Raw genomic sequence first — 25,256 nt, forward strand, 5'->3', positions numbered from 1 at the left:
ACACCCTCAACCCGGAGCTGGTACAGGGACCCCACACAGCACAGAAGCTCAGTCAGCATTTGTTTGAGTTAAACACAGTTGTGTTAGCAAATGTTTCCTGCATACTCAGGGCTGTGCCAGGCATTTTGAGAAACTCAAGAGAAGCTCTGGCCCTTTTTGCTGCCCTCAAAGAGCTCACCGTTTCATCAGAGGGGTGTGTCCAACTAGAAATCACAGCCAAGACCCAAGAGTGTGAGATTCAGAGGGTGTCTCCCTCAGGAAGAAACCGCACTGCTATCAGCTTACTCAGCCAGCAGGGGTGAGAGCCAGCGTGTAGGGATGGAAAAGTCCTTTGCCTCCTTTCAGAAGGTTCTGGACAAATTATAAAAATAACATTTACCAAGTTTCCCCAGGCTCTGCATCCATTTTTTTTTTTTTTAATCCTACCAAATCTGCTCCAGAAAGAGGAATCACAGTTCTCACTTTACAGATTAGGACAATGAGGCTCAGAGAGGCCAGTGACTAGTTCTGGGGCTCACCAGGGGAGGGGACAGAACCACGATGCAGGCCGCTGTACACAGTAGGGCCCAGGGACAGGACGAGGCAGCTCACGGCTGCTTCAGTGACGGACCCAGGAGAATTAGCTGGGGAGCTGATGTCTCCTGCATCTTTTCATCTGTGGTATGTGTTCGAGGAACACCAGGAAAGCAGGAGCGTCCTCCCAAGTGTTTCCGCATTGTTTCTACCATGCTGCCTAACTCTCCACCTATATAGAGCCACTCTGTTTTTTAAGGTTAGGCATTGCCTGAGTCTCCAGAAAGTCATTTAAAATGTGAGTATGGAAGTATGGGAAAAACATAGGAAATGTTTTCAGTTGTCAATCCTGGAGTGTAAAAAAAAACACAAAATGCTTAGATGTTGGATGTATGGGTTATACAAGGAAAAGGAAGAAAAACACACATGGGACAATTGTAAAAGGAAGAGGCAACTTGACTCAGTCAACAGCTTTGTCACAAGCCGTGTGCTCTACACGGGAAACCTGGACAGGTCAGTCAGAGAGTCGCAAGGTGTGTGCACTGCTTGATGGCGGCTAACTGTGAGCCAGGAGGGCAGGCCCATTTATGTGAATCTTTTTCATCCTTGTGTTTAGAGGAAGGGAGCAGATACCCACCGTGCTCTCTGGACACAAGGGTAAGCAATCTTTCCACAGGTACTTGCAATGCAGTGTCAGAACTGCTGAGACAGGAGGGCCTAGAGGAGGGTCAGAGTGGTTGCTAAGCTGCAGCTAAGAGGATAAGCTGGGGGATAGCAGAGGAGTGTGCATGGAAGAACAGTCAGAGAGACAGAGAGAGAGATGGAGGGAAAGACAGCCAGCCAGAGATCCAAACAAAAGGCTAATAGGAAATAAGGGGGGAGTCAAGAGAGATGAGCTAGGAAGGTATACGGGGACGTCCTCCAGATGCTTGAAATTTAGACTTTATCCTGAGTGTGAGGGGGTGCTTCTCAGAGCTTTTAAGCGAGAGGCTAATAGGACCTGCTGTCCATTTGAGGACGAGGTGTGACATCTGTGGAATACCTCCTGTATGCTAGACCCGTACTCGGGATTTGAAGCACATCATGGAACTGAGATATTTTACTTCTCCTCTCTCATAATGAAGAAACTGAGTCTCAGGGAGATGAACCACCTCACCTGTGGTGCTCTTTCTTCTATTTTCTTTTCTTCTTCCACACTACTGGTATTGCACTGAAATCTCCTCACTCAGAAATTTGGCATGGACAAGCAATTCTGTGATGCTAGTTAGATGATATTATTTGCAAAGGGGAGAGAGAAGAATCTTGGGACTCAACGCCCAGTGCTGAGGTCACTCCTAAGGACTGTCCCTTCCCCACATGTATCTTTGCCGAAGCATGCAGCTCTTCTCACTGGTGAAATGGGACAGCATCTGCCCATGGTGGAGGAAAGAGGAGAGGGGAAGGGAACACTGAAACGTCAGAGAAGATTCCAAGCAGTTTTCCCAAATACCCAAGGGATCTGCTTTCTCCTGGTGGTTTCTGAAAATTTTTTTAAGAACACATGTGCGAGTCATCTAAGGAGACAGAACAGAAAGTCCCATGGTCCACAAAAATTTCTCCAGAAGAGTATAAAATGATGCCTGCATCAGAAAGGACTTCTCTCCCCACCCCACGCCCCCGAGCTTGTGGCTATAATCACCTGAACTTTTCATGGAACCTTGGGCTGGGAACGACTTTAAATTTATGGACTTTTTCAGGATCCCAGCAAAGGAGTCGATCAGACCCTCCTCGCAACCCTCTCATTCCCTCCCTCATTCATTCATTCGTTCATTCACCCTTTAATGTCTATGAAATGCCAGGCACAATGACTGGCCTTGGAAACTTGGAGTGAGGAGGGTTTTAAAGAGAAAAAATAAAAAAAAAAAGATTTACGATCAGATCAACCTAATTTCCAGTTCTATGGTCTACCACTTACCTTACTAGCTCTTGTCACTTTGGGAAAGCCAGTTGTCTTTGTCTGTGTCCAATTTCTTATCTATAAAATAGGAGTAGTGACATCTATTATGGCAGGTGCTTGTCAAGGATGGGACAACTGAGTCAGAAATGTCATTTTCCTTCTGATAGCAACTGAAAATATTTTAAGGAAATGCTTTTTGTGGAGTATGAAGTTTTAGCAACTGAGGGATCCAGTTAGAAACAATTGAGGGTTTTTTTGTTGTTGTTTGGTTTTTAGTTTTATTATTTTTTAAAGGAATACTCTTCGGGCCATAGAAATCTAAGCAGAGCGAGACTTTGAGAGTCCCTTGGTTTTATTTCACTTAATTAAGATTTGACTTAAACAACTTCCCTCGACCTCTCAATCCCCTATCTGTTACAAAGTGATTTTGACATTTGGATTCACAATCAATATAATCTTATTGTGAGCAGACTACGTCCAACAGGATCACTTCCAGCAGTGGGTTCGGGCTGAGATGAATAATTCCAGCACTGCCCTCCAGCAGTCTGTGTGTCCATGGAGGAAAGGGAACATGGAGATAGGTACTTCTAATAAGAAAAGACAAATGTTGGGCAACAGCTGTCACACGCGGACGAACGGAGTGACCCTTCGAGGGATGTGCATTGAGGGGGTAGCGTGAGGCTGAGTCAAAGGCTGGGCCTCGCATTTGTAGTCATGCAGGAAAAATGTATTCACGGAGCAGGAAAGGTGCCACGTGGAGCAGGGAAGGCTGGTTTGAAGAGCGAGTCTTCATTTCCTGCTTGCCAGTGGAGTCCTGACTTGCAGCCCAAGAACAAGTAAAGCTTTGTGGTTTGGGGCTGCTTCCACGAGTTCTCCACAGAGAGCAGACACGGCCCTGCCAACCCACTCCACGGCCCCTCTAGGAAGAATTCCTGGGCTCTTGTCTTCCCTCTTCTCCAAGCCTGACCCACTCTCATCTCATTGTCTTTCTTCTCCCCGTCTCCTTTCTCTTCTCTGAGATGCAGGACCAGACCCCTTCTCCCATCCTTGCCATTCACCCAGGCTCCCTGAAGACCGTGCTCCATTCTCATCTTTCATTTTCTTTTTAAAAATGATTGTTGTTTTAAGTTGGGGCACCGGCGTGTAGCCAGCATGGCTTTTGCTATGTAATTTAGTTTCATGTTCTGTACCCAGGAAACATGTGAAAAATGTAAACAGTATTCACTCTCCGAGGCTGTAAGGGACTTAGGAAGCAAGAGCCCGTGGAGCTTGCTGAGCCGGCTGCTTCCATGGCATTGAATTCTGTCCCCAAAACCACATGCTCATTTCTCTAAGTCTGAAAGTAAACTTTCTCAAGCCAGGCCCAAAAGGATGGGGTTCCGAGGGGAGTTGGGGTTTGGCTATACGCGGAATTTTGTTTTTGTTTTTGTTTGTATTTGCTTTTCAAGCCCCCTACCCCCATTCTCCGTCCCCCTTTCTTAACTTTTGAATTAGCCTGGGTGTGTTATCTATAGAACCAGACCATAAAGGGCTTTCTACCCTCTCTTCCACCCCAACTATGGGTTTCTTAAAACTCTCCAAATTCTTCAGAGAGATCCAAGTGCCAGGAGGTCCTGGATATATTTGTGCATTTTCCTTTTCCAGGGAGAGATGGACTCAGACAGGCATGTGAGAGGGACCCCTGCTGAGAGACATGCTTCTTGCCAGGGCGGTTCAACAAAGACTTCCCTGGGCTCCTGCCCACCCTGGGACCCCTTCCCAAACTGGACCCGTCTGTGCAGCTAGTGGAAGGGGATGTTTAGCCGGTGTCTGCATTTCTCTCCATCCTGGGTCGGAGGCACAGGCGTGGGGGAGACCTGGTCTGCTGGCAGGTCTCCCCCACACCTGCGCCTTCAGGAATGAGTATGTTACCTGAGCCATGCCCAGGTCTGCACTGGAGCTGCCTGGGGCAAGGGTCCAGGGAGAGAGTATCAATTCTGTGAGGTGCAAGGAAGGAGCTAACCAAACACGCCTCAGGGAGCTATGGGCGAGAGTTTAATGTTCCAGAGAAGGTAGAATTGTGGCAATGGGAAGAGCCCAGGCTCCACATCAGCTGTTCAATAGAACTTTCGGTGACCGCTGATGTTCTGTATCTGCCCTGCCCCATAGGATAACCTCTAGCCACCTCTTCCATTGAACCCTTTCAATGTGGCTCTTGAAACTAAGGAACTGAACTTTGAATTCTAATGAATTTAAATGTAAATAGCCACATGGGGGTGGTGGCTTCCTGTTGGACAGAGTTGACCGAGAAGATGTCATATCCCAGTGCTGCCTCCTCCAGTGAGATCTCAGGCAAGTTACTGAGGCTCCCTGGGCCTCAGTCTCCTTACCTGTAAACTAGGACATTTAAGTGGTCATTGTGAGGGTTCCGCGAAGCACTTGGAACAGGGCTTGATAGAGAGGAACTGGTACCTAACTTCATGCAGCTTAGTTGTTTCATCAAATCTTTATAACCAACCTGTGTAGTAGGAGTTGTGTTCCCATTTCACAGATGAGGACACCAAGTTTCACACAGGGTCCCTTACTCCAAGTGGTGGAACAAGAGTAACTCCATTTGTGTCAGCCCCACAGCCCATGCCCTTTCTACCTCTCCCAACTAAAGTTTTAAACAATTTGTCTCTCTTTCTGAGAATGAGATATGACACATTACTCTGTGATACGATGCCTTGCATCTCTGTAAGTCTGTACAGATGTTCAATGGAGAAGTTTTGCCTTTGGAATCTCTTTTCCATAATTCACAATGAATACTGTTGTCAGTGAGCTCTTGTCTGTGAAGCTTTCTGTATTGTCCCCCATGGCCTACGCAGTCCAATAGCCTTCGCAGGCAGGGCCTGCTATGAGCTGCACCAGCTGTTCTCCACAGTCCCTTGCCTTATGGGTGCGTTCCTGGCAGAATGGGCTGACGTGCAATCCCCAGACATGCCTTGGGGCTCCCATTTCTCCTGCTTGGAAGACCCATCATTCACCTCTCCACTTCTTTAAGGCTTAACTCTCCTTCAAAGTGCAGCTGAAATGGCACCTCTTTCCTGTGGCCTCCTCTGACCACCGCACCCCGTATGCAGCCCTCACTCTTCTGATATGTCATAGCCCTTCTGGAATCATCCAGTGGCCCTGAGCACAAGCTGCCTTTGAGTTTGCATTTGCCTGTGTCCATGGCTTTCCATACCAAATGGCTTGGGACAGCTAAGGATTAGGGCTCCATCTTATCCCTGTAGGTATTTCCAGTGCCTAGCCCAGGGTTGGCTACCTTCAGGATACTCAGAGAATGTTTATGGATTCGCTGGGTGATGGTGTTGTAAATAATATCTGCTGAGTGTTTTCTCCTTTATGATTGGCTTAAATATACAAATCAGCGTTTCTAAGTGATTCCCTTATGTGGACAGGATACGTTCCCTTGTTAATTCACAATAGGTGGCCAGCTTGAGTAGGGCCTTCTTAAGGCCCCTTTTTCTTCCCCAAAATTACAACTGAGGCAGCTGCCACGTGTGAGTCGGGAGGAGAGGTCCTGAAAGCCCATCCTGAGCCCCAGCCTCGAATTCTTTTTGCTCCTCTCTGCCTCCATGGCCGTCTACCGCTCCGGAATGGTAGCTGCACAAGGACGGCGTTTTGTTGTTTTCCCGTGTTCACTGCCGTATGTGTTTCAGGATCAAGAACCGAGTCTGGCACATAATAGGCATGTGAGAAATATTTATGACTAAATCTGCACTTTGCTCTGTTAGCAGCTTTGCACAAAAAGTAGGAAACAACTTCTGGAAGTTGAATAAAGGTTTTACCCCTTTGCCTCTTATTATTCTGGGAATGATTAGGGTCTGGGTGGTGTCCCTGTGACTAGATTCCTACAGAGATTGCTGGGAACCTAAAGGGCTGTCTTTCTGGCTTGAGAGTGTGGTTCACCTTCAGAGAGGTCTCCCAAAGAGAAGCCCAGCCAAGGAGGGTATAAAAAGCAAGGGAAAGCAAGAAGGGGAGGAAGGAGAGGTGGAGGGAGAAGAGGAATACAGAATTTAGGGAGAGAGGTAAAGCAATGACTAAACAATAATACATGACAAAATGACTGCAATCACAAGAGTTGACAATAAAGAGCCATGGAATGGCCAGCCTATCAAAGTCATTACATCACAGCTCTCCCCAGAGTTTCACACTGTTTTAGCACATTTACACCTGCTAGCCACCCTATAAGGCAGCGACTAACTTTCAGTGGTTTACAGAGGAATCAATTGAGAGTCACAAAGGTTAAGTAACTTATCCAAGTTTTTACAGCTGTCCCAGGGGTGGGGCTAGGAAATCTAGAATTTGAACCCATGACTGCCTTCCTCTGGAGCCAGGAAGAAAGAAGGAGGGAGGAAGGAAGGAGGGAAATGTTAATTGTGTGTTTCTGGTGTGTCTCAGCATAGTTTTAATCTTGCTATCAGCCCTCCAAAGTAGGTACCATCCCCTCATTTGCAATGGAGGAATCTAGGCTTCCTGAAGGGTGCAAGGTCATGCTGTCAGTAACTGGCAGCCGCTGAGATTGCAGCCCACATCCCTTTGACTGTAATTAAATGTATGTGGCTTCCACTGCTCCAAGGAAGATTCAGGAAGGTGGCAGGTGATTGTTGAAGGGTCCATATTGCAGATTCAGATCTTGCTGCAGTTGTTCCCAGGGACCTCATCTCAGAACAGCTGCTTAAACACCCTTCTTTTGTGCAGATATGGGCTGCCTTGGCCAAGGGCGCCACTGGGGGAAAGCATCACTCTGGACAGTCTCTGTCCTTCTCAGGAATCTGCTGCTGAGGTGGTGGACATGTAAGTCAGCAGTGTGGATTGAACATTTGGGGGGCAAATCCCCCACTTTGCATATCACGATCACAACCTCTACTTCTGACTTTTTTTTCTGGGGGGGGGCGGGGAGCCAGGCCAAAGAGAAATATCCCCCTTGTCCTTAAGAATGAGAGTCCTTGTTTGAGCTGCAAGGTCAGCAGGATACTGTTAAAAGCAGAAGCAATCTGTGTCCTCTTGTCCCTTGCATATATCAGTGCATTGCACATTTTGGAGCCTCTTCCTAGAAGAAATCAAGGTGGATGCTGCTTTGGCAAGAGCACCAGCTGCTCTTCAAAAGCAAAGAGGAGAAAGGCGGTCACTCCGTGGTTTTCAGCCGTGGCTCACTCAGGTTGAAGGCGCGGATCAGAGACCCTGAGACCTGCGGCTATACCCAGGGAAGTGCACACTGCATCATCATCTGAGAGTGAGTGGAGTTCCCTGCAGGTCATGCAACGCATCCTTCATCTTGGACACAACTTGGAATGCACGGATCTGAATTAGGAAAGCTGGAGAAAGGCAGAGCAGGAGAAGGGAGGGGAAAAAAAAGAAAGCCTGGAAGTTCCTAGTTTTATGAACTTGAGAAAGTCTTGTTCTTTTAACACAGAGATGTTTTTAAGTGAAAAATCACTCCTCTGACCTTTCTTCAATAGGCCAGTGAAGTCGAGAATGCCATTACCCACTGCTCAACGATTCCCAACCAAGGGTTTCGGTGACCAGGCGCAAAGCTTGGATGTGGTCACCGCTTCCTGATTAACCCATAAACATCTCAGGGCTCCCCGAGAAAGGCCAAGACGAGGTCTGAGCTGAGTGGTTGAGATTTCCATGTTTTAGTACTTTGCTCCAGAGTTGGCTGTGTTTCCCAATTCTATTCTAGAGCCAGTAGACCAGTCTTTGGGGTTCAAACGAACTGGATTTGTGTGCTGGGTCTTTTTTATATGTGATTCTGTACTCAGGCAGCTGTGGGGTGCTGGATTCAGAGCAGACAGCATTGCCTGGTCCTGTTCTAGAATCATGGTATCAACATTTTAGTCTAGAACTGGAAGTATTTCAGTGTTCAACATACTTCCCTAGAACCGGCAATGCCTCTGGGCTCTGAAATAAAAACCGTGATGCTTCAGGATTCATATCTGGAGCTGGCAATGCCTCAGGATTTCCATCTCATACTGGCTGTAGCTCTGTGTTCTGATCTAGAGTTGAGAGAATGTTTTGGTTGAAGCTAGCAGCGCCCTTTTGATCTGATCCACAGTGTACACAGCTTTTATGTCCTGATCTAGAATTTGTGAAATTTCATTAATTGCTTTCAGTATAAATGTTTAAAAACAGAGAGATTTGGAAACCCAGAAAGTTAGCGATGTGTTTTTAAAAAACAATCTGCTCAGAAATCTGTTTGCAGCAAGATTTCGCGTTTCGAACTTTATCCTTCATGCTTCTGCTATTGACATCATCTGGGAAACTAGGTTTGTCATGGCTCAGCTGTGGCCCAGTTTCTCCCCTTCTCGTGCCTTTTATTTTTTTCTTTCCTCCAGCCCCTGCTCTCCAGAGCCCACGTGACATTAAGCCTTCGCATTTCAGACCTGCTCCTCACACATAGATTGCCTAGGCAATATCCTCCTCCATGCTCCTCCCTCAGCCTGCGTGTACCTCGAACACAGAACCTACCCCGTTGTTCTATGACTGTGTTTGCTAGCATAATCTCTTACTCTCCACCCAACCCCTTTATGGGTTTGAGAACTCTTCAGGAGAATGGATTTTACCTTTATTGCCTTTCCCCCCCTCTGGGATCCATTTTCTCATGTAGACCATGGGGAACAAAGAAACTAACATATAATAAATGCGATGTAGGTGTATACTGAATGAATGAATGCATGACTTGATGAATGAATGAGAGAGAAATGCAAGAGAAACGTTTGAGCTTTGGCTGGAAAAGACATCTGAGTCTTCTGAAAAAAGAAACAAAACACTGAAATCTCTGGGAGTCCCGAGACCTCTGCCTCTTACCCCTTAAGAGTTTCAAGAGGGTCCCACAACCCACTCTCCTACGCCCATCAGCATCTCATGGCTGGAGAAGGCACATGTGCCGTGAAGTCACCCACGGACCATCTGGCTGGAGATCCCGTGTCCCTCCTCTGCTACAGGAGATTACGTAAGCTGGACAGCAGCCTCCAGATGTTAGCAGTTTCTGCTCATTTTTTCCCCTCCCTTTTCAACAACAATAATAATAATTAAAACAAACACAGGCCTCATCCCTTACCGGCACCCCTGAAATTACAAACAGGTGGGCCCACATGCCCTCCCCTCCAAAGGCCTCCTGGTTTCTAAGCAGAGCAGCCGGCCCTCGGCAAGTCCTGCCCTCAGCTAAACCAGAGAGCCAGGCCAGCTGCCCTCTGGATGGGGCCACAGGCCCCAGAAAGGGAACATGGCCGTGTCATGAGAAGTCCCTGCACTGGGTTTTCCCTCTCCCCGGCTCCCACCCCCAAAGCCTTGGCCTCCAACTTAAATGGGTGTATTTGGGAGGACTAGGTGGCTTAAGAGATTAGTAATGAGATCCCGAGTCTTTCACTGCTGGGTCAGGAGTTCAGAGGCGGGCCTGGGTGCCTAGTGAATGGCATAATTACAGACACTGGAGCAGGCCTGCGGAGGGCCCATGTGAAATGAGCCGGGCCAGGCCTTCCAAGGGAGGGGTTGTCAGCAGCACAAAAGCCTACTGCCACATCCGACACTAATCACTCTCCCTTGTTAGAGGATTTACTAGCTGGAGGAGCCCCAGCCCCCTGCCTAGGGCTTCCTCAAACGAGGCGTCTGGGTTTCGGTGATGCCCACTGGCTGGCCCTACTGTCTGTCTGTAAGATGGGGAGAGGCTGCTGACCTCATAGGGTAGAGTTGTGAGAACTCACATTTCATCCAATGTCAATGGGTGACCGGTGTCATTATTTTAGTTATTGCTACCACTGCTATGGTGATTTTTTTCTTCCCCTCCCTTGGCCTCAGTTTCTCTGTCTGGAATTGTAATGTGACACCCCATCCCCTTCCCAATGACTTGAAGGTGGAGCTAAACAGAGGTGAAAGCAGCTGGGCGCTATCCTCACCATCCTCATTGTGACCACAATTTACATGGCGCGGGCCTCAGTGGCCCCATCTGTAGAATAGGAGACTGAGCCAGACTGGACCAGCCTTGACCGACGTGGCTTTGGCACACTGCTTACCTCTCTGAACCTTAGGCCCTTCCCCTGTAGAGGAAGTCAGGATGGTGCTACCCACCTCACAAGAATGTGAGCGTTTGCACTTGGAGCACAGTTGCTGACATGATGGCACAGAAAATACTTTGGCTTTGCTTCCAACCATGGGTGATTTGTCAGTCCTCTTGCATCAACAGTTCCTTTGAAGAGGGTCGGGACATCCCATTGTTGTGCCCTAGAAATCCTGAGCCTCTGTCTGTGGAATTAAGCAATTGAATGAGCAATCCTCAAGAATCAATCCTAAGATTCCGAAAAACTCTTAAGAAATTTCGTTTCCCCACCTGGAAAAAGTGTTAATGTGCGGAATGAGTATCTTGAATGATGCCTTTGTTCCTTCCCCCCTGACTGGGTAGGTCTGTTCTGCATGATCATTTGAGCAGGCCCCGGGTGGCCACCTCAAACCCCAGGAAGACAGAGGGGAGGAGGTGCAGGCCGGGAGGACCTTAGACCCCTAAGGAGTGTGAGATGCTGAATGTGTTAGGGACAGACCCCAGGAGCTATGAGGTGCTCATCACCCCAGGGCTGAGCCCTGAGGCTGGAGGCCATCCAATGCCAAGTTATCTTATCTGGAAGTTTCTCCGTGGTGGAGGCCGTGAGATCATGCTGGTATTTCTAGAACTGTGGATGGGAGGAAAGGAAGCATCGCTCAGCTTTCCACACTGGCCCTATACACAGGAAATGCTTGTTTGCTTGATTGTCTGTCTATGCCAAATAATAAATCCTGAAATTGAAAGAAAGGCAATCCACTCCTTCCTCGTCCTACGTCTATCTCTTTAAGGCGGGCATCAAAGGGGAAAACGGCTCTGGAGACCTGGGGAAAGTGATAATTGTTTCTAATGGTCGATAAAAGAAAGCCTGGCTTTTATTTTTCTCTCTCTCTCTCTCTCTTTCTCTCTCTCTCTCTCTCTCTCTCTCTCTCTCTCTCTCTCTCTCTCTCTCTCTCACTGCTATTAAGTGTGTAAAAAGGAGGGTGGAGGGGGGAATTGAAAGTGTGTATGTGTGTGCATGTGTATGTGTTGCGTATCTTTGAACCCTCAGCTGCCCTTTTAATGTTCTACGTTCAGGAGGTCAGTTTGGAATAAGGCACATAGGAAAGAGGTCAGGGTGGGCCTAGGAGTGGGGAGAAGGATGACCCATGTGGGAGAGGATCCCGGCGCTCTGCAGCCAGTGGGAGTGGAACATGTGGGTTGCCTGTGTTTGTATATGCATGAATAGAAATAAGGCATGGGGGGCACTTGTTAGAAAGCCTGGTATATAGTAAAGGATCAGTAACACTTATTGTTGGTAGTTCATTCTTTTATTCAACTGATATTTGCTTAGTGAGTACCTTAGGTCTTCCTCTGCTCTTAATACTGAAGATCTAACAAGACCCCGCTCTTGCCCTCAGTGAGCTAACAGTGAAGTTCAAGGATTGCAAGTTGGTTCCTCTCCTGAGCCAATGCTGACCAATTGTGAGTGGTTCACGGTAGCCTTTTATTGAGATGGACTCACGTTTTACAGAGTGTGCACTGTCTGATCCATGATATCTGTCCTGGGCAAGACATAGGGGAATGGCAGCATTGATGCCAGGCGTCCCCTCAACTGGTCCAGTGGGCTCAAGGGCCATTTCACTTCTTTGTGCTGTCAGCCTCCGTTTCTCATCTGGGAAGTAGAGGTAATGGTAACACTTTTCTCATAGGATGGCTTTAAGGATGAAATGAAATAATGGAATCGAACAGGCTCTGGAGTGCATACACTAATGAGAAATCACTGTGAATGCCACTTATTGGTGTCGTCCTCATATTTACTACATAGCAAGTCCACGTGAGCCTGGGTAGTAGATGGGTCTGGCTGTAACGCCTGCTAGTTAGTACTCGTGCGTGAACTCTGGGTCTCCTGGCACCAACCCTGTAGCACTTGTCATCTCTGTACATTGGGCTCAGCCTATGGAGACCTGGTCTTCTGGGTCAGATACATCTCCCTGGACCACATGTGTCCACCTTGGAAAAGCCATGTCAGTTCAACACAGGCAATGTGCGCTCATCCCTGCCCAGTGACCTGCACTAGACACCAATGAACAGGAGAGATAAATCAGACATAAACCCTGTTCTAGTAGCTCATGCACAGAGACAGATGGACAGACAAGAAACCACAAGGCAAACACATTGCACAAAGGGTATGACCAAGAGTTACCAGAAAGTCCAGTCACGGGGTGGGAAGAGAACGGACTTTGAGTCGGGCCACTTGGCTTTGACTCCTAAGCCATGAGGGAGTGACCAAGGCCTTCCAAAACCTCAGAGTCCTTATCTCTAAAGTGGGGACACAACTGTTTATTTCTCAGGGTTATTATGAGGGCCAGATGACATCATATGCGAGACGCATCCTTATTGGTAAGCTGTCTTTGAGAGTCGGTGCCCTTTCCCTCCTCCATGGGAGCTCTGAGGAGGAAGTTACATGTTCTGTAAGGAACAGTCAAGCTGGCTTTACAGCGGTGACTTTACGTTACCTGGGGCACTCTGTGTCCCTGCCTCCCTAGGCCCCTCACAGCCAGGGTCTGATGCGCTACCTCCAGCAGACTTTCCCTCCTGCATTCAGTCATCAGATCAAGAAACTGGGCCCTGTTTGCAACCTTGTAATTCTTGCAAAAATAAGTTGGCATTGGTCCTGCAAAGCTGAGGTTTAAATGTGTGGCCTAAGTAGAAATATTGGGAAACACGGCCTGGTGTGCATGCACGTGTGTGCGTGTGCGTTTATGTGTATTGTTACTGTCAGCCTGAGCCCCCACCCTCCCCCTTCCTTATTCCTTTTCCTCTTTTTCTCTATGAGGCTTGTTCCCAAGTCCCTTTTGGGTCGAAAGAGGAAATTGGAGAGGATGGGCTAAAGGTTTGACAAGCACTTCCTCCCTCCTGTGATTGACAAAAAGGCATGTAAATCTGTAAAAGCGATTCAATAGAAACCTCATGGCATCTCCCCCGTGTGGGAAAACACCCGAACCTGAGCTCTCCCTGTTCTCCCTCCGTCTCCTCGCCTTTGTGTACATCGTGTGTGGGTGGAAGATAAACTGGATTTAAAAAACTCTTTGAAAGCAAGACATCGTTAACTCCTCTAATTGAAAGCAGTCTTCGGCAAAGGAGGGGGTTTGGAGGTGGGAACTGGATGTTTGGCAGGCAGCGTGTGGAGTGCATGAAAATCCCCAAGTTCTGGGGCCACAGAGGTCTCTGCTCTGTCAGCCTGGGCAACCCCAGGCACCACCATGCATCCTGGCCTATCCCAGAGGAGCTTGCAGTGTACCTTCAAGCCTGTCTTTCTTCTCCCCACTGGGCTCTCTTCCCATCTGTGTATCAGATACTATGGCTGGAATCACATCTCTGAGGACCATCCCAACTCAAACATCCATTGTGCGCAAAGCTATGGGGGAAGAGCTTTCAGCTCTTTTGCAGCCATACGCACATGAAGAAAGAAAGAATAATAAAGAATAAATAAATAAATAAATAAATAAAGCTAGAAAAAGAAAACAAAACACAAAACGGAAAACCCATTGCTGGGATGGATGCAGTGAACTTTTGTGTTATTCCTCCAGTTGTCTTAGAATGAAAAGCTGGCTGTGAAATTAGCCTCCACCTCAGAGTGTCGGAGACATGGGATCCATGAGTCCACTCAGGGGCCAACAGGATAATCACTTCATTGCAGAGTCAACGTTTTCTGCAGCAGAAGTTGCTAGGAAGAGGCTAGAAATCAAAAACTGGCAGAATGCTGGAACAGAAAAGCCCTCTGGGGATTCACCTTGCTTTATCCTTCTACAAGTGGGAAGGATGGATGTCAGAGGAAGTGGGTGACTGAGTCAGTCCTAGGAGGCAGGTCCCTTGCTGGCCATCCCGAGCTTTGGCGACCACATCACCCTGCCCAGGGCGGACCTATAAGGGCCTGCTTTAGTCTGCTGAAGTAGTGTCTATTCAGGAACCCAGGAGAAGGTAACAAGGAGAAATCCCCAGTCCATCCTCCATAACAACCCTGAAAGATAGGTAGGCAGGCCATTTTCAAGCTAGCCTCAAGGATGAAGAGTGTGGCTGAGTTTGTACGTGGATTGGAATCCTGGTACTACTAACTAGTTGTGTGAGCTTAGGCAAATTACTGGGCCTCAATGCCCTTATCCATAAAATGGGTATAATAGTACCACCCTCACAGAGTTGTCATGAGTATTTCATGCATGACTGAGTACATACAGAGTCCTATAACAGTGCCCAGAATACAACAGACACTCTCTATATGCAGCTGCTGCTGTTATTGTTCACTGGGCACCTATTGTGTCCTGTATGCTGGGTAATCTGCTAGGATTTATTTGAAGATAAACATGGTTCTCACCTTGGAAATCTTCAGAGTTTAAAGGGACAAGACTGGACTCTAAACAACTCTAATCCAACTTGACAAGTGCTATAACCAAGGTATATATAAAGAACTATGTGGAGACATAAGAGAGAGCAATTAATTCTGCTTGGGGGTGAGTAAAGGCTTTCAGAGGAGGGGTGATATTTGAGACTGGCTTTGAAGTATGTGTAGTGTTTCACAAAGAGGTCAGTCCAACGCATTGGAGGGGTGTTGCGGGGTGCAGGGAAAAGTCCGGCCATACGCATCAGGGTAGCAGAGTCCCCAGCATGTAGGAGAAAGAGTTGTCTAGTTTGAGAAGGGAGCACCACTATATATATATGTGGACACCTGCTTGCTGCTCGTGGAGGAGAAACAGCTGGTGGTGAAGCCAAGGGAATGGCTGAGACCAGCTCTGTCTAGGAAACTTTCTACCTTGTGGTCCATGGGCAGCCATGGAGGGAGTGATAAGTAGCAGGGTGATACGATTAGTTTTTCACTTTGGAAAGTTCATGATGGGGTCCTTTGGAGCAGGGAGAGCATGTGCAACAATTGGAGGCAAATTGCTTGTGGCAATTGGTGCCCTCTGTTCCATCAGAGAAAGTGGAAGTTTCGAGCAAGAAACGCAGAAATCGTGGTACTTTGAGATAGACTACACAGAACATGGAATCAGAGGGATCAAGCTCCAATTTCTGGCTTTCATGCGCAGCTACATATATGACCTTGAAGGAGTTATTTAAAGCCTCTATGCCTCATTTACTCATCAGAAAAAATGGGATGATTAGTCCAACCTCACAGAGTAATTGTGAAGATTAAATGGTATTGTGACCGTGAGACCCTTGGTATTATTGTGAGGCCCCCAGTATTATTGCTGTGGGTGTCCTTAGAGGGCACTGGGGGCACTTAGAGGTCATTCAGTACAGCTGCCACATTTCACAGATGAGGGAATTGAGGGTGGGAGCGATGTCCAGCTAATAAGTGACACAGCCAGAACTTACCCAGGTTTCCTATGGGTGGTATTTGAAGTAAGCACAGGTATATCTGAAGATGATGGGAAGTCTAAGGGATTGTCCTAAAGATAAGAAGCTCCCCTCAAGGCCAATGAGGAAAATGGTTGCTTGCCTCTTGGATCCTAGAGATGCTAAGATGGTGGTGAGAGGCAGTGACCTGTTTGGCTTCCATCAAAGACCTCGGTCTGGACCTCCTGGAGAAGGGAGAGGCACGGGCAGCAGAATTCCTGTCTGCTGATTTGTGCCATGAATTCTTGGGGGAAGAGGCAGAAATCTCACTGGAGATGGTTCTACCCAACAAAGGTACTGTGTTTCCCCGAAACTAAGACCTAAGCGGAAAATAAGCCCTAGCATGATTTTTTCAGGATGATATCCCCTGAGCATAACTCCTGATGCGTCTTTTGGAGCAAAAATTCATATAAGACCCAGTCTTATTTTCGGGGAAACATGGTAGATTGAGAGGGTGCAGAACATAGGTGAGGAAAGGACATCAGGGTTGGCATTTGCGTAACAATTTGGCCACTTACTTGCTGTGTTATATTGTGCAGGACACCTACATCCCTTGACCACTGAAAAAGGAATTGTCTCACTAGGGAATCTATTCAAGTTCCCGGAAAGAGTAGGAGCAAGTGCAGTGTAGCCAGACATCTCCCCTTGGCTGTTGGGAAGAGCTTTCCGAAGGTAAATTGGGCCGTCTATAAACGGAAGTGAGTTCTCTGTCCATAAAGCAATCAAGAAGATGCTGGATATTCCCTCCCCCAACGCTGACAAGGTCTAAGTGAGAGGGCTTGCCAGCCCAACCACTCTGCTCTTTGCCTGGGAACATTATATGAATTTCCCTTTTCCCTTTCACTAGATCATTTATTTATGAGTGTATTTATTCATTCAGTGAACACCAATATTTTGGTCATTCAAAGTCATATTTATTTTATTTCACTTTATTGTTATAAAATGCTTAAGAGATCTACCTTTGTAACAAGCTTATATGTGTATAATGCCTGTTGATTATCGGTACAATATTGTGTAACGGATCTCTAGAATTTAATCAGATTGTCTAATTGAAGCTTCACGCCCATTGCTTAGCACCTCCCTTTTCCCCTCCCTCCAGCCTATGGAAACCACTATTCCACTCTTTGATTCTATGAATTTGGCTAGTTTAGCCACCTCATCTAAAGGGAATCATGAAGTTTTTGTCCTTTGGTGACTGCCTTATTTTACTTAGCATAATGTCCCCCCAGGTTCATCCATATTGCTTCATCTGGCAGGGTTTCTTACTTTTTGTAAGGCAGAATAATATTCCATTGTGTGTATATACCACGTTTTGTTTATCCACTAATTTGTTGATGGACGTTTAGGTTGTTTTTCATATCTTGGCCATTGCGATTGATGATGCAATGGACATATAAGTGGGCAAGACAGAAAGATAGGCTTCAGCTGTAGGAAACCTCCCCTTTCTCTCTCTCGGGGAATCTGAAGCCTAGAGGTAGCAGATGCTTCTAGAGCTCCTTTGATGTGTGCCATAAGACAGTGCGTGATGTGAAGGAAGGCATCAGATCTTGTTCATACCAAAAAAAGTAAAAAGTTTACTGTATTCAACCCCTTGACATCACTGGGCTTGGGGGGCTGGGCAGGACCCTTGGCAACATCAGAAGGATTTGTGTGTACAAGCGTAGGGAGTCTAAGGGAGAACAGAATAGTTCTGAACGAGGTTTAAGAGAGGCACAGATTGGAAGGAGAAGAAAGTTGGGAGAAATTGGGAACCTCACTGGAACCAATGACACTGAAGAAACTGGAGAAAAGGAGATGATGAGTGAAGAGGAATTTGGGGTGATGGTGCGAGAGCTGGGGTCTGCCTGGAGTGTGCAATGTGATTCTCTTGTTCTCCCTCAAAATGTTCAGTAAAACCCACTTTGCTCAGGAATGCCTTATGGAGTTGGATTTGCTTTTTTGGAAGGTGCAACAAAGAGGGTGGATGAAAACAGAGCATCGCCTTAGAATTAGTCAGCTGGGCATCACACTTGTATTTTTAGTGGCCAACCTTGGGGCCATGGGCAAGGCATTTGCCTTTTTCGCCCAGGGTTTGGAGCCCCGTGTGCCTTCAGCTCTCAATGAATGACTGCTGAATGAGCAAATTCATGCAAGGTCTGTAAAAGCAGGAGGTATGTGAGTGTTTGTTCCCTGCAGCCTCCCCTACCTCCCCAGGAACATAGATGGTTTTAAGATCAACCGGGACTTTGGGCAACGGTTCAGCTGAATTTGTTTGTTCCTCTCTGATCTGCTTTGACTGTCCCTGGTCAGGATCCCAGCCAGCTTGAAACAAACACAAAACTAAACAGGAAAACAGAAGAGTAAAATAACAGCAGTATGTTCTTCTAAAGCCCTGTCTAGTGCTGATAGGGCTGACGAGATAAGAGGAAGTTGTATTTAAGCCATAAGAGTGCTTTGTTCATTTTGGAGACTTCTCTGACTGTGAGTGCTTTAGATGCAGAGATAAGCCCCCCACTCCCGCCCTCCAGAGATGTCCTCCACCACACTCTGCTGGGGGACAGGCAGCTAAGAACACAAGAGGCAAGAATTCCAAAATGATACATGTCGAATTGCTGGCCTGGATTTCAAATGCCATAGATAGTTTATGCAAAGTCTCGCACTGTTGTAAAATGTAACACAATCCACTGGCAGATCTGCCTGAGCTCGGTCCCAGTTGTTGTTGAGAAAAATAAATAAACTTGAAAACGTCTTCCAGCCCATTAAAGTTACTGTGTTTTACCCATAGTCTCCTGGGTATTAGGCTTCTAGTGTTTTGAATAACTGAAGCCATCACCTAGTTCCTGGCCAATGCCATGGTTGATTCTTGGCAACTTTACTCTCCTTAAGAAGTTACCTGCGACATTCAGGAAACTCATACTGTATTCCCAGGACCCACTGATGCCTTAGGATGGGGTGGGGGGGGGGGCAGGGAACTTTGACAATGAAGGAGTTTCAATACGTTTCAATGTTTTTAAAACAGTGAAGCTCTTTTCTTAAATGAAACATTACCAGGCAGCTCGATATATAAAACAGATGACGCTCAGATGACACTCTGGTTGAAACAGTGGAGCAGAAACTAAGCAGATTTTCCCACATTTGGACTTCTCAGGCTGACACCTCCAAGGAACCGTAGGAATCCGTAGGTGACCCCATCCTATAACCCAATGTAACATTCAAATGTGAACGATAAGCCAAGGTCCAAAGAGGCGAGATAACTAGTCCGCAACTGCACGTCACATTTTCAGGGAGCTCGCACCTGACCCAGGTCTCCTTCACCCAAAGCCAGCTCGCCATTGCAGAACTCTTGAGTTTACCATGTATGATTCTCCAAAGTTGGTTAAGCGACTTTCTTCCTTTATTTGAGGTTCCAAGAGTGAATTGACGAAGATGTTAACATTATGAAAATTGGACGGAGGGCCTCGGAAACTCCCAGTATTACCTTTGTAACTTTTCTGTAAATAATAATTACTCCAAAACAAAAAGTTTAAAAGATAAAGAAAAAAAAGCAGTGATGCTTGCAATTGTACATTACAATGCGGTAATGGGTTTTATCTTGACTGTGATTAGTGAATTTGATGTATAAGTTTTCCACTCCATTTTTAATTCTTTGACTCTCATCTATATGAATCTCTGCATATAGCCTTGCTTTGCATGATTTTTATAAATGACATCATAATGTATTTATCCACTGACATCGTGTTCTTTTAAATTCACTCAGTGTTATTATGTGTTTGCAATCTCTACATGATGACATCTGTGAACTCACAAGTAGGGCTTCCCTCCTGTTTGGCCAGGACCCGTACTGAACAGGTGTTAAATATTATTAGTATCATCCCTGTTTAGCAGTCTCATTCAGTTTTCTTAATATTCTTCTGTTTCTTGAATCCCATCATGTGAATATGTCGTATTTTATGCATTCCCTTCCCCAACAGATGAACATGAAACCTATTCCCAATCTTTTGCTATGACAAATGTTGCCGGAATGGATGTGTTTGATCCTTGAACACCTTGATTCTCTCTAGGTCAGCCTTACTTTTTCAGATAAGTAGACTGAGACCTGCAGATGTAGAATGACAGGCCCAAATTCACAGGGAAGTTTTCAGAGAGGGCCACACTAGAACTCAGAGGAAAGTCACTAATTTGGAATGACCTGCAAAAGTTCTGACCCATCTCAAGAACACCTCAGCTTTTCCTATCTTTTTTCATCATAGTGCTTTTCTGTTCTACAGTTTACAGTTATGTATGCATATGTGATTACTTGATGAATATTTGCACACATTGTCACTCTGACATCCTCAGCATACGTCTTACCCTCCACCTTGTCTCAGAGTGCTTGACAATTAGCCGTCACTCAATGAATATTATTTGAGTAAATGAATGAACCAATGAATGAAATGACATTTGAATACACAAGAAACCCCCAAATTTGAAGAATTCTACTTGTCTATACATGCTTTGTGTTTCTTTGAAAAACACTTGGTTTATCTATCACTGAGAATGAATTTGTGTGTGTATGTGTTTGTGTATATATGCACGTATGTTTATATTATATATATAAACATATATATATGGAGTGGTGGAGCTGATTTTCTTTGGGGGGCGGCAAATGCTCATACTACCTTATATTTTTCTCTGTCATTAATATAGCTCTGAGCACAATTTACAGATTTGTTCTAAAGTGCACTGTTTGATATTCAAGAGTTTATGAGATCCAACCCGTCAGCCAGTGTTTTCTGCCACTTTCCCCAAACTCTAATACCAGGCAGCTTATCACAACTTAACCATTCTGGGTTTTTGTTTTCCTCTGAACCTCTGCTTCCATGCCCTCTACCTGTAATGCCCTTCCCCTTATTCCTACCCTGTTCTTCCATACCCAACTCAACTGTCAACTCCTCTAGGATTTGTCCCCATGAGAATTAGTCTGTCACCTCTCCCACCAAAACATCTTATCTGTTATTTCCTTAATAGCAGTGAAGATTTCCTCTTTTACATCAGAATGTGGGCCCCTGGAATAGACTCTTATCTCTTCATCCCTGTTTCTTCCTGCGGTGCCAAGAACATAATACGTGGATCGTAATCGTTTATCAATTTGAATTTAATTCAACCTCTGAGACCCTCTACAACATGTGTGTTTCTTTATCTCTTCCCAGGTGTGTCGAACCAAGGTGATTGATCTCAGTGAAGGCATTTCCCAGCATGCCTGGTATCCTTGCACCATCAGCTACCCATACTCCCAGCTGGCTCAGACCACTTTCTGGCTCCGGGTAAGCCAAAGCTTTAAGAGCCTTAGACTCTCTAGCAATGGTCCCCACAGAGGACCCTTTCCCTAGATGGTTTGTCTACCCACTGAAGGCGTTAATTGTAAGGATAGGGAACAAAACACTTAGCGGTGGGATGCTTTCTGAAATGAAATCCCTTATTGCTTGTAAAATACCCCCCATTCATTCTTGTTTTGGCAAAGAGTTTGAATACCTTTGTCTTCCCACAACGTCCCGTTCATTGTTCAAGGCCTTTTAAAATTGTCTTCTCTTCCTTGAAGTCTTTACTGATCCCCACAGAACAAAGTGACTTGTCTTTCCCCTCTAGTCCTGTATATGTTTGATTATCTGTTAGATGGCACTCGTCACATGATATTACATAGCTGTCTAGGAGCCCATCTTCCTGACTCAGAATTGTGGATTGTACTGAGTTTTGACTTGTACGTCACTGCCCTACTTTGAACTCCATAGTCTGCAGAAATGCAAGGGCTGTGTCTTATCCAGCTTTGTTTTCTTCGATGCCTAGTAATAAGTACCATTTTTGTGTGGTTTTTGTAGGTGCCACACACTTTACTCCTCTTATCTTCCTGACTCTCACAGTAACCCGGTGATGTAGGTATTTACTTAATCTACCACTTAGAGGTGAGGGAATGTAGGCCCAGAGTAACACAGCCACCGGGGAATCACACAGGAGCATCTTGGAAGGAGCAAAGCCAACACTGGAAGAAGAGTTTCTGACCTCAGAGCCTGTGCTCTTCACTGTGAGGTTTCACTACCTCCCTTTTTCCGTCATAGGCCCCTGATGAGTAGTCCAATTCCTAAAATAGAAGATTCTCCTTGAAACCCCCACCCTGGGGTTACTTCCCCACCGTGTGACAGAGGGCATGAGTGACCCTCTTATGTCATGTGCTTTTCAGGCATACTTTTCTCAGCCAATGGTTGCTGCAGCTGTCATTGTCCACCTGGTGACTGATGGGACCTATTATGGGGACCAAAAGCAGGAAACCATCAGTGTCCAGCTGCTCGATACCAAAGATCAGAGCCACGATCTAGGTAAGCATAACCCCTTGGGGCTGACTTGCTCTTGGTACCCGTTTCCACATCTGCCCACGGGCAGCTGTGAGGATGAGCCTTTCCTTCCCCATTCCTCCTTGTTCTCCTGGTGGCATTCTGATTGTCTTCCGATCAGGATGTGTTTGTATAACTAGAAAAGCCTCCCTTTCATAGTTCCCTTCTGCCAGACACGTTTCACCTCAAGCATGCCATCTGATCCTGAAAAGACCCTGGGAAGGAGAATGAGCATAGGCCATTTCCCGCTGTATGTATCAGCACCTGAGAGCCAAAGAGAAGCCCTGAGAGACTCCAGGTTACATGGCAATAGCCAGCGAGAGGGTAGAGTAGCCAGGTTTTCAGAATAGTAGCCCCCTGCTCTTACCCTATAGCCAAAGGTGCCTATGAATGCCCCCAAAGGGCCAACTGTGTGTCCAGCACAAGCTCCAGATTGTAGGAAGAAGAAATGGTTGGATTCAGAGGCAGGAAGGCAGGTGAGGAATCAGCTGTCCTAGCATAAGACACAGAGGGAAGACGAGGGCTGGAGCTGTCACATGTACCGCCCCACCTCTGCATACCCGCCTGAGCCATGGTACACAGGGGGGAGCCCAGCTGCAGCACTGATCGCCAAGGTTTGAATCCCATTCCAGCCACTCACGCACCTTGAGAACGCGAGTGATTTTCTCGACCTCTCAGTGCCTCACTTGGAGTCTCACATTCCTCTTACGCACATTGGTGACCACGATGCCACTTTACAGGCACCGTGACATCATTAAATGAGATGTTCCTTGAGCCTGCTGTGATCCGTGCCTAGTACAAGAGCTGGCACTCAGGAAGTCCTGTTATCTGCCCCCACATTTCTGGTATAGCCTTCCCAGTATACCTCTGGGCAGTCATTCCAGGTGTTTGGAAATCCAGGCTTCAAAGCTATGTTCGCACCATTCCACAGGGAGCCCATTCCAATGACCCCGAGGAAGCAAGCAGGCAAAGGTCAGGCAAGGTCGAGCAGAAGCTAAGGGATCAGGGAGGGCTTTTTGTTTACTTATTTAGTTCGTTTTAAAGGCAAGGGAGGACATATTAATAAGGAAGAGAAAGAAAACCCCTCTGGACTTATCAGGATTCCTGGGAAATTTCCCTAAGTGGGAAGCAAATATTTTCATAGCTCTCCTGGCAGAGAATACCACAGCCAGGCTCTGAGCGGAGGGTTTTCAGTGGAATGGGACAACATCTAATTCCAAGGACACTCCTGAGGTCCCACCACTTGATGCCTGAGACTTTCACATGTCCCTGTCCCTCTCCACCGGGTCCCTGTCCTCTGTCCTCAGCATCTGGACCTCCCTGGTAGAGGCTTTGCAGCTCAATAAGAGTGGGCCACAGAACGGGGGCTGCTGCTGGAATGGAAGCGTCACATCCCAACCTAGCAGGCCTGCTGGGACATGGTTAGGATTATGCCATGTTTTCGATGCAGAAACTGAGTTTTAGGGGTTTGCTGGAGTCACGTAATAACGAAGTAGCATGAATTGAACCAAGTTCCACCAACACCAAAGCCAGCTTCCATTTCACCCGCTCCATCCTAACCCATCATTCCCTTTCCTCTCTTTCTAGATGGGTCTTTTCTCCCTGCCCCGCTCCCTTCAGTCTTGAAGCCTGGGACTTGTTCCCTGTTCTAGAAATAACTGAGGGCTTTTGAGTGAGACAAACTTGGATTCTACTTGAACTTTATATTGCTGGCTGGTCTGTGTCCTTTTGGAAAGCCAAATTCTGTCTTCTGTCTGCAGAATGGTTACGAGACTGCTCCCAGGTTCCTAGATTAAAAATGAGAGTAGGTGGGCCAGCCCGGTGGCTCAGGCAGTTGGAGCTCTGTGCTCCTAACTCCGAAGGCTGCTGGTTCGATTCCCAGATGGGCCAGTGGGCTCTCAACCACAAGGTTGCCAGTCTGATTCCTCGAGTACCGCAATGGATGGTGGGCAGTGCCCCTTGCAACTAAGATTGAACACGGCACCTTGAGCTGAGATGCCGCTGAGCTCCCGGATGGCTCAGTTGGTTGGAGTGTGTCCTCTCAACCACAAGGTTGCTGGTTCGACTCCCACAAGGGATGGTGGGCTGTGCCACCTGCAACGAGCAATGGCAACTAGACCAGATGCTGAGCTGCGCCTTCCACAACTAAGACTGAAAGGACAACAACTTGACTTGGAAAAAGTCCTGGAAGTACACTCTGTTCCCCAATAAAGTCCTGTTCCCCTTCCCCAATAAAATCTTTAAAAAAAAAAATGAGAGTAGGTACCTCCTCACCCCCCTCCCTCCTTCCCAGAATGGCCTGTGGCTGTGAATTATTTCTGGGAAGGCAGCCTGAAAACTAGCAATTCCGACCATTAAGCTCCAATGCAATGTGGGAGGGAGGTGAGGACCAGTGATGCTTGGCTGAGGGGTAGCCCTTTGGGGGAGGAGAAGGGCTGTGGGCGCTAGGTGAAGGGAAAGCTTAGGGGGCAGGGAGGCAAGGGGGTTGGAAAGATTTGGAACCAAGAAAAAAAGGCAGACAAAGAAACTTTCAATCAAACTCAAAATCCCCACTGGCCACCCAATGGTGCTTTTGTGCAGTGACATGAAAGGGTCTGGGGGCTTCAGGAAGGGCCTGTTGGGGAGGGCGTGACTGGCCTTGAGTAATGAGCCTGGCCCCCTGGCCCTCTGTCTCCCTGACAGGCCTCCATGTCCTCAGCTGCAGGAACAATCCCCTGGTTATCCCTGTGATCCATGACCTCAGCCAGCCCTTCTACCACAGCCAGGCGGTCCGTGTGAGCTTCAATTCACCCCTGGTCGCCATCTCGGGGGTGGCCCTCCGCTCCTTCGACAGCTTTGACCCCGTCACCCTGAGCAGCTGCCAGAGAGGGGAGACCTACAGCTCTGCTGAGCAGAGGTAAGGTATCCTGAGTCTGCTCTCTCTGGGCCGTTTTGTAGCCAGTGGAGACGAAGAATACAGGACCGGGGTAGCCATGTGTGTGGCTGCAAAAAATCTGTGCGTGTCTCTCTTCTCCAGCGTCTGGGCCCTGAT

At 47.0% G+C, this 25,256-nt stretch overlaps 1 protein-coding gene across 1 annotated transcript in view; it reads left to right on the forward strand.

Moving 5' to 3' along the window:
* PAPPA (pappalysin 1) overlaps positions 1–25,256 on the forward strand; it is a gene marked incomplete at its 5' end in the record, with an annotated part of 228,179 nt that overhangs the window by 144,674 nt on the left and 58,249 nt on the right. Inside the window, 3 exons of the mRNA XM_081066643.1 lie at positions 21,050–21,163; positions 22,075–22,210; positions 24,908–25,121. Of these exons, the coding sequence (XP_080922769.1) occupies positions 21,050–21,163; positions 22,075–22,210; positions 24,908–25,121 (464 nt within the window). The remainder of the gene's footprint in view (positions 1–21,049; positions 21,164–22,074; positions 22,211–24,907; positions 25,122–25,256) is intronic.

Source organism: Rhinolophus hipposideros, assembly GCF_964194185.1.
Source record: "Rhinolophus hipposideros genome assembly, chromosome: 11".
Classification (NCBI taxonomy): Eukaryota; Metazoa; Chordata; class Mammalia; order Chiroptera; family Rhinolophidae; genus Rhinolophus; species Rhinolophus hipposideros.